This window comes from Phoenix dactylifera, chromosome 3, assembly GCF_009389715.1.
Source record: "Phoenix dactylifera cultivar Barhee BC4 chromosome 3, palm_55x_up_171113_PBpolish2nd_filt_p, whole genome shotgun sequence".
Taxonomy (NCBI): domain Eukaryota; kingdom Viridiplantae; phylum Streptophyta; class Magnoliopsida; order Arecales; family Arecaceae; genus Phoenix; species Phoenix dactylifera.
The window spans coordinates 24,117,082-24,126,548 of NC_052394.1; the positions used below are offsets into that span (position 1 = coordinate 24,117,082).

The following is a 9,467-nucleotide window of genomic DNA, read 5'->3' on the forward strand; positions in this document are numbered from 1 at the left end:
AATGTTAAAATGGCAAATTCATCTATAGCTAGTTTGGAAAGATATGACCTCAATTTAACTTGGCAACTGTGCAGCCAACCGTGACTGCAAACTTCTCTTGCCGCCACCTCTATAACTCGCCACAGCCCCGAGATACATGTCGTCACCATTTCGATGTACATTTTATACAACTCTTTATGCCTTTGTGTCTGCGAAACAATCTTTCATAGCAATATGTCATTTTGCCTTCTCCAAGTCAACAAGAGCGACGTGTAAATCCTTTTATTTTTCTCTAGATATCTTCATCGGGACTTCAGGAAAGAGTTGGTCAAACAAATTCGTACTAAGGCATCCAAATATCTGTGGTTATAGAGTAAGGTTAAATGCTTCTGAGAGCATACTTATGTACATAGGTTTGTAAATATGCTTATAGAGTAAGGTTAAATGCTTCTGATCAGCATCTGGCCTCAAATGCCTCCTTGGTGAAATCAGTAATGAACTTCTTAGATCAAAATCCATACTAGTGTTCATGGTCTACATTATATAAAATGATCGGAGGCAAAAAGTTATGCATCTTTGAGGTTGTTCCCCTATTCATCAAATCGATACAAAATAGATAATTTTAACAAGGCAATACCATATTTTGGTTTCATCTGAAGTACTAAAAGGTATCCGAATCAATTGAAATTTAATATGCATATATTTTAAAATATTTAGATCAAGATCAATGACTTGGGTTTGTAAATTATATAGCCTATGATATATTTTTGCCTAGAGAAATCATTCAGTCTACTTTTCAAGCATTATACATCACATGCATAAAAGGAGAAGTTTTTACAACTAATTATCTTTGATATCCTTGAATCCATGAAGAGATCTATCTATATATCCATCAAATATAGGTAAACTAAAGGCAACTTCATGGAAAGGAACTCAAAGTAGACGAGAGAAAAGAAGAAATCATATTGCACATAAGGGGCGAACACACACACACTGAAAGAATGCCCATCTATATATTCAACCAGGCTCCCTAATAACTCATCAGAGAAGTACGCAAAGTAATAAAATACGCGCAATTTAAATTAATATGTATAGCTAAACTATTTTGAACATTATATAGGAACAAAATGTCCCCTGGTCATTCAAAAAAAGGGGGGTTATTCCCATTAATATAGTTTACTGCTTCTTACTATTTATAGTTTACTGCTTCTTTACTATTTATCATCCAACTTTTCAACTTGTTCAACAAATTTAGATGGATACCTCCTGCTGAATTTTATCTTCACCCCTCAAGCAGGACTTACAGAATACCTCCTGCTGCTTTCTTTGATTTTATGCTCATATTTTCCTCTAAATAAAGTGAAGCTTTCCTGGCCTAACGTTATATGGCTGTAGTCATTAACTTAATTATACTCCGCCAAATTTTAACATTGGATTCTATTTCTTGGATCAGAGGTTCTAATTGTTTGAATGAGAAGTCGTCTGTGAAATGAAGTTTCTAAGCCTAGAACCGACGAAACACTAGTCCATACTCAACCTTCCCTTCCCATTCTAATTTCTATATAGTAGTAATCTCATCAGGGCACTCATTTCCCAACTTCTGAATACCTTTTCCCTTCTTTCTTTATTACTAATTTATGATAAGACAACTGGTTTTTTTATATTGAAGTCATCCTTCCTTTTGCATAAAGGCTAAATAGCTAAAAAGGTTTTAGCAGACAAGGTTAGCACAATATTACAATTTAGATTGTTTAATCAAATTTTGCTAATGTGGTATATGGTCAAGTTTGCCTTGCAAATGAGGAAGAATTTTCAGACAATCCTGCAACAAATTTTACCCTCACTACACCGAAGCATCAAATATTCGAGCAACAGTTGTCAGCTTGGTGGATTCACAGACAACTCTTCACAGAAGAGGTCCTGAGTTCAATCTTGAGCGGTGGCAATTAATCACTACATTGCCCAAAAAAAAGAAAAAAAAACCAGAAAATTTCCAAATCAGTGAGGCACCACAACTAATACGGCTGGGGAGAAAGGATGATTGTCTCAACCCACTCAATTTGAATCTTTTAGAAAATTTAGAAAAGGATAGAAAAATTACAAAAGTAGGGTTTACGTCCTACTTTGCACAATTCAGGTTAAACTCCTCTTATAGTTTGAATAGGACTAGTTTTCAAAAATAAATACGATCAACAGAAATAATTACGAAAAAAACTAAGAACTAGATTGCTAAAAATAAATATGACTATAACCAAGTTATGACCTTTTGAAGTTAATTTGATGCATGATTCGAATTTCTAATGCTGCAGATTCCGCTTCTGAATCCTATCTAGTTCTATCCATTGTGGTCAAAATTGTTTATATCGAGTCTGGTGATCCATCTAGATATCCATAATGGCTAAAGTGGTTTGCATTATATTAGTGCCCAAAGTAGTCTAAATCGAGTCAAGTGATCGTTATGGATCAACAAGAAGTATCAAAACCTAGATTTTCAAAATCTTAATCTTGAGAGTTACATTGGCGAATGCCATCTTTTTATTAGTAAGAAAAAGAATAGTTGGTTTCTAAAGGCAAGTCGAGTGCATATACGCATGCCAAAAGTCATGGACCCTTAACCTCCAAATATTTGTTGGATCACATCCATATTCTCTGTATTCTGATTATTGATCTGAATAAAAAAAATATAAGAATAGTATTGTGGCATAAACTTAAGGTTAGAATCAGACATTATTATTTTGGGGCCTTAGATTTTCTTCTATGACGCATCTCAGATAATTTGTCATATAATTAGCAGCTGTTTTCTTGTTTCTTCGGCAGATTAGTTTAGCTTATGAAATTGGACCTCGAATTATAGGGACAAAGCTTAGCTTAGTTGTAAGATGTTGAATTTAGACTCGAGTTCTTCTGATTCTCAATGCAAAAGATGCTTATGATATTTGTTCGTCTAGCATACGTATATGTACTTCTCCGTGCCAAATATATATGCTCTTAATTGTTTAGAAATGCTTTCCTTCGTTCTTCTTCCCAACAGGACACGTTTGATACCCTGCATAAAACTGGAGTTGTTTTGGAGTTCATGCATGCATTGCAAATTGGGGCTTGAGTGTATTTGGCCCACCCGATTACCCGTTTGGGTTAAAAATAGGTCTAGCCCAAACCCGACTAAAGTTTATTATTTCATAATATTGCTTCATAAGTAAATGAGCTAGTTAAAAATTGGGCTCTCTCCTATGACACAAGTAAATGCTGCATAATACATTGTTCCAGCTAAGCCCATTTTAATTTATCCTATACTTTCTCATTATTTTCTCTAAATAATAACATATAAAAATAAATTGATTCGAGCCTGAAGTCGGTCTTCTCAATGGGCCTCAAGCTGGCTCGAGCCCATTTTCAGCCCTAACTCGGAGAGTCCAAGGCTGGCGCCGTAGGTGAAGATGGTGGCGCGGTTGAGATAGTTGTGACTGTCAACGGAGTCAAAGGCCCACCTGCTTAGTGTCTCGTCCACTGTCTAAGCCAATTCCCTCCAAGAGTGTTGCCCCGAGTTTGGAGAGAGCGCTGATCACCGTGGAGTCGACAAGGAGAAACAGCGGCCTAGGTTTCATGGGAATTTTGCTTAAGTAACATTAAATCAGTTGCTAGGTTTTGGTATTACTATGTTACATAAAAACGACCGCAAATTTGTCGAGAAGGAATGTATTTAATATTATACTCATCTCACTCGTTGATGATACAAATTATTTTGCATGTCTTCAAATATCAGGCTTCATGTTGATTGGCAGAATTTGCTGATATCACAGCATATAGAACATGCTCTAGAAGTAGTTATCTACAAGACTTTGGTTGCAATTCGAATTACCTATTTAATACAAATATAAATATTAAGTCGGCAAGTCTTACCAACTTTATTTTATTGGCATATGCTGAGAAAAATTCGTATACAGTAGAAAACACCTCGGGGCTGGGGAGAGAGCTACCAACGGTGGAAATCACCTCGCAACTTAAAACCTTGAAGAAAGAATTGAAGTTGAGAAAAAATTATCTATCAATCCCTCGCCCGACCTTAATATAATTAAAGTCCCCAACTAACAAGCTTAATTAATTCAAAAAAGAAATCTATCTAGGTCTCAAAATGGATGATTAATTAAGGAATGGTTCCTAAGCTGCAAGTTCAACATAGTTGAGGACAAGAAAGGATAAAGGGTCCCTGAATGTTATTTGCTCCAAAATCATTTAAATCAAAACAGAACAATTCATTTGCTCCAAGATCATCAAGCAGGCACTTATATAAATGGAAAAAAAGGGTAACAAGATAAACAATAAGCAAAAATGTACTTAATAATCATACAATACATAATATTATCATCCTGGCACAGTTTGAGGCCAGTCTACAAATAACTTTCATTATTGATGCTCATTTTCAGACCAAATCCAAGTGGAAACAGGGGGTCGTAGTTCTGATGCCCAGCATTTATTGGCAAATGATCAACTGACTTGAACCATGTCACAGGCAGCACGCCCTCAAACTGATGATCTCCAAAAAGAACATCTGCTATCCCCCCTCCTTCTGTCCCTGGTAACCAGGCAGCAACGAGAGCATCTATTTTCTCCATCAAATTTGGCTCAAAAATCAAAGGCCTCCCAGATATCACAATCACCAAGGTGGGAACTTTATTTGCTACAAAAGAGATAATTTCTGCACCATTAAAAGGGATGTCAAGCTCTGTTCTGTCTCCCAAAAATTCTGCATAGGGAGCCTCCCCAACAACGACAACCGCAAATGAGAATGCCTTATCTGCAAAGGTGGCCTCTGATGGGTGTTGCTCGTGTATCACTTCTGTTTCTTTACCTACTGCTTCCTTGATGGCTTCTAATATAGTTGTGCCTGCAAATGGATATTTTAGAAAACTTCCTTGTTTTTCACATGGGGCAAAACAAAGTTTTGGGACATCCACTGCTCCATTCTAAACACACACAACAAAAATTCCACACAACAGAATGGCAGAATTAGGGCCAAAAATTGAAATTCGGACATTAGCTTCCAAATTTAGGAGCACTAAACTGAATTCATGGGAAATCAGCTACAAAATGTTAAGAAAACATCCTGTTTGGGTTAAAAAAGGAAATTATCTGCATCTATTTCCAATTATCATTTAAGATATCCCAAGGTTGCTGATGATTTTTCCATTGACATATGTTAATTTTTCAATTGTATACCATAAGCGTACAATGCAAGTCTCAAGGTGCAGGGAACACTTCCTCTAGGGACTCCTCAAATCCATAGTGCACATGCCAATCATTTCTTGAGTGTTTCACTCTCACTCCAACTCCATACTTACATCTCTCTATCCTTACATCTTTAGCACATTTTTCTTATTGCTTGGTATCCAACAATTTCAAACCAGATAATACTTTCTAACAAACAAAATTAATACATAAATATCCCTCATTCCTCTTCTTAAAAGCTACATAGCATAGACATCTACAAATTTCTGACGGCTGGTTCTTTTGGAATCATAAATCATTAAAGAAATTTATATATGTCAAATATGCATACAGGAATGCAGTAGAGAGATGTTAAAGTAAATAACTTACAAGCAAATGGAAACATGGAAGTGGTATGAAAAAGAATAGAAGAAAATACATCGTGCAGGAAAATAACTCTATCTGAAATAATTCTATATCTCTAAAGCAAACAACATACCAATCGTGGTCCTTCCACTGCCTCCATACCATGTTATAGTCCATCCCCCGCATTGATATCCAATATCATCAGCATGCATTCCAGTGACAAGAATTCTTTTAGCATCTCTATTTAGAGGAAGAAAAGGAATCTTTGGATCCTTTCCATTTTTTAATAGAACTAAAGACTTCCGAACTGCCTCACGGGCCAACAGTCGATGTTCCTAAAGAGTACAAAAATTAGTCTACATATACAGCTTAACTGATTACAAAACTTAATTACAAAGCTCATACAATCAGCCTACTTATGTGGAAAGAACTTTAGCAAAAATATCATGGCCAACAAAGGAATAAGCAAGGACAACTACGCCAGGAAGACAGGATCAAAAACTTCCTTACTCTTATTACCTCCCATTGTGATATTGAAAACTGAATTTTCTTTTTGAGAGATGAAGGGAGGCTTATGTGGAATCAAAATATGATAAAAAAAAAAACTGAATTTTCTTTTGAAAACTGAATTTTCATTCATTGACTAGCAAGCGGGGGAGAGTCAAGTAAAGTACAACAACGTTAGGGTGGGGCGCTCGTTTACTTAGTTGCTTTGGCACACTACTCTTCTTTTCTTTTTTCAGGCAGCCTTGAAGAGGGCGGCTTTGCTCATGCACGAAGGGGGGGAGAGGGGAAGAGCTGAGTTAAGATGAATGGGTATAGAAATCTAACTTCAGATGATTGCACCAAAAAACTTACTTCAGATGGGAGAATCTGACATACTGATTGATGGTTAAACACGATGATCTATAAAGGCAAAAATGGCAAGGTGTCTTGTGAAAACAAGTTATGCTAATAAAACCCATGGAGATTGTTTTCTTCCAAAGGAAATACACTGGCTTTTAAATCGTGTGATTATACTGTGTAGAGGGAATTTCTTCTTCAATTAGGGCTAACAGGAGAAGGTGATAGCTAACCAAGCTAGTAAAGTCTTTTTGGTGCTCTACCAAGAGACCTGGGTTCAAATCCTACCTTCATTAGGGGAGGGCTACCCATGTTAAGTAGCCTTTGCTCATGGGCCTCTTCTACCAGAACAAAGCAAATGGGAAAAAATAGCAGACTATTCAGGAGAGAGGGTGACATTTCAGTGATGACATAGGTATAGAGGATATGGAATGAAACAGAATACAAATTGACAATACATCTAGATGAACTGTGAGCTGACTATATGAAGGAGAGTTCATTCATCTTTCTTCTTCAATTAACTAATACAGTGAATTTTCCTTCTTGCATAAGACTCAAAGGGCTACAAAGGAGAGCAACATGGTACAGTTCAGATTGATTAATCAACTTTTTGAAAGAGATTGGTCAAGCTTACCTTGCAACCAACTACATCAAGCAAAGATCGATCTGAGAAAGGCTGCTCGAACAGTCCAGAAACAAATTTTACCCTTAGGATCCGCTCTACAGCATCATCAATCCGTGAGATAGGTATCTCCCCAGATTCTACCAGAAATATCAAATCTTCTAGGAACGTTTCATATCTGTGAGGCACCATAACCTGTAAATTCTTCAGCTAGAAACATGAAACAAATAAATAATTGCAGAGTGTTCTACATTTTTGCTATTCAGATGTTACCATGTCAATTCCAGCATTAATTGAAGCAGAAATGCAATATTGGTAATCCAACCCATGTGGCTGAGAGAGCCTATCTATACCTTCCCAATCTGATACGACGAAACCCTGAAAGCAAAATCCTTGATCTTGAGAGTTAATTCTACAAAGACCACTATTTGGTTAAAAATTAAGGAAAAGTATATGTCAAACACAATCTGAGTGCAGGAAGACATGACAAAAGTGGTTGATCTATGTCTTCAAAATATTTTGACTGTAATGCTGATTGACCATATCAGCTTTCTATTATTCTGGTTATTTGTCTGAAGAAACACATTAGAATAACACTATAACATGGCAGTGGGTGTCAGTACCTTAAAACCCAATTTGTCCTTCAGAAGATCTGTTATGAGAATGCAATTAGAATGCAATGGTTTTCCATTCCAGCTGGAATATGAAGCCATAATTGTAGAAACTCCCTGAGCAAGGCAATCGAGGTAAGGCCTCAGATGAATCTTCTCCAACTCCTCAAAGGTGCAAATGGTATTTCCTTCATTTCTCCCATTGTGCGTGCCCCCATCTCCAACAAAATGCTTGGCACAGGCAATCACATTCTTGCTGCAATCATGTAAGAAGCTCGATGAGCAATGCCAGGGATGAGTTCTGGAGGTCAAGAGAACACTGACTACATCTACAACTATCAAGATCAGAGATTTTATCAATGATGAAACGAGGATAGCGTAACAGGTAACACAGGAGTAGTTGAACACATAGAATGATGTAATTGAATCCTGCAAGACAAGGGGACATGATTGTTTTGGGGTCTAGAATGAATAGTTACAGCAATTTTACAATCAAAAAAGGAACTTTGAGACTGGTTCATCAATACCTTCCCGCAAGAAAAGGGTAGCCGGCAGGGTGCCCTTCAGGAGGTGATCCCTGCAAGCCGGCTACGATGGCAGCCATGGTCCGCACAACCTCCGTGTCCTCGCTGTAGCTCTCGTAGCATCTTCCCCATCTCGGGTCCCTGCAGACCTATAATTATATTGCAGCGCAACGGATCCGTCAAGAACCAGTAGCGGGCACTGGTTAAATTTCAAATACGAAGTTCCAAAGAACCTTAATTTACTTCAAAATAGTAGTTCAACTTACAGCCACACAAGGGGCAAAAGCCCAGTGGATGCCGCTTGCTCTGACTTCTAAAGCCGTGGCCTCTCCAATCCTCCGTGCGAGATCTCCATCTCTGGAATCGAATCAGATTTTGTACCAAGAGGATTACAAAGAGATTATAAGGATTTGAAGGAGCAAGTGGACGAGTTCAGAGGGCGCTGCTGCGGACCTGGTAGCGCCGAGGCCGACGTTGTGGGGGAAGATGGTGGCGCCGTAGAGGTTATTGTTGCCGTGGACGGCGTCGGTGCCATAGATGATGGGAATGCCAAGGCGGGAGGCGAGGGCCCAGCTCTGCATCTCGTCCACCATGTCGGCCCACTCCTCGGCCGAGGCGCGCTTCCTCGGGGCGCTGCCGCCGGCGTTGAGGACGCTGCCGATGGAGCGGCCGGTGAGGGCAGCGGGGGAGGCGACGGACCGCTCGATCTGGGCCATTTGGCCGGCCTTCTCCGCCAGTGTCATGCGAGAAAGCAGGTCCCGAACCCTCGCCTCCACTGGCTGCTTCGGATCCTTGTATACCAGCACTTCCACTTCATTTGCCATCGACGACGACGATCAGCTCTCACCTCTCTTTCTTTCCCCTTCTCTCTCGAGTTCTTCTGAGAGAGAACAGGAAACGAGCGGCTGGTAGGCTAAAAATAGAGCCCGACTAAACCTGGTTCTCGAGGCAGACAAACCTCGCACAAGCCTCAGGCCTCCGACCCACGCGGAAAAAGAATCTCGCAGCGAAGAGTCAATGGTGATCCGGCCGGCGTATGCTTGGTAAATGATATTGTTGCGTATATAATTTTCATCATCACGGATGGACAATTCGCAGATTATACTAAAATTCTTCCTCCACAGCTGACTAATTCTTTCCAACCACCCCTAAATAATTAACCTTTTTTAAAAATATGCATACAATAATTTATGACATTATGGATTGCTTCTCATTGGTGCCCAAATTCTGCCCTACTATATTTTTATGATCTAGAGGCATACAGAAAGCAAATCAATCCACTTAGTCCACAATGGTAGAAGATGGAGCGTCAATCCA

The 9,467-nt window shown here is 38.9% G+C and overlaps 1 protein-coding gene across 1 annotated transcript; it reads right to left on the reverse strand.

The window, feature by feature from the left end:
• Positions 1 to 4,235: 4,235 nt before the first annotated feature.
• LOC103704056 (beta-glucosidase BoGH3B-like) lies at positions 4,236 to 9,467 on the reverse strand. Its single transcript, XM_008787196.4, has 8 exons — positions 8,604 to 9,467; positions 8,417 to 8,507; positions 8,154 to 8,299; positions 7,639 to 7,882; positions 7,289 to 7,393; positions 7,028 to 7,210; positions 5,684 to 5,885; positions 4,236 to 4,864 (listed from the first exon to the last, which is right to left on the reverse strand). Exons 1-8 carry the CDS (start codon positions 8,972 to 8,974, stop codon positions 4,368 to 4,370), a joined length of 1,839 nt encoding a protein of 612 aa, XP_008785418.1. The 5' UTR covers positions 8,975 to 9,467; the 3' UTR covers positions 4,236 to 4,367.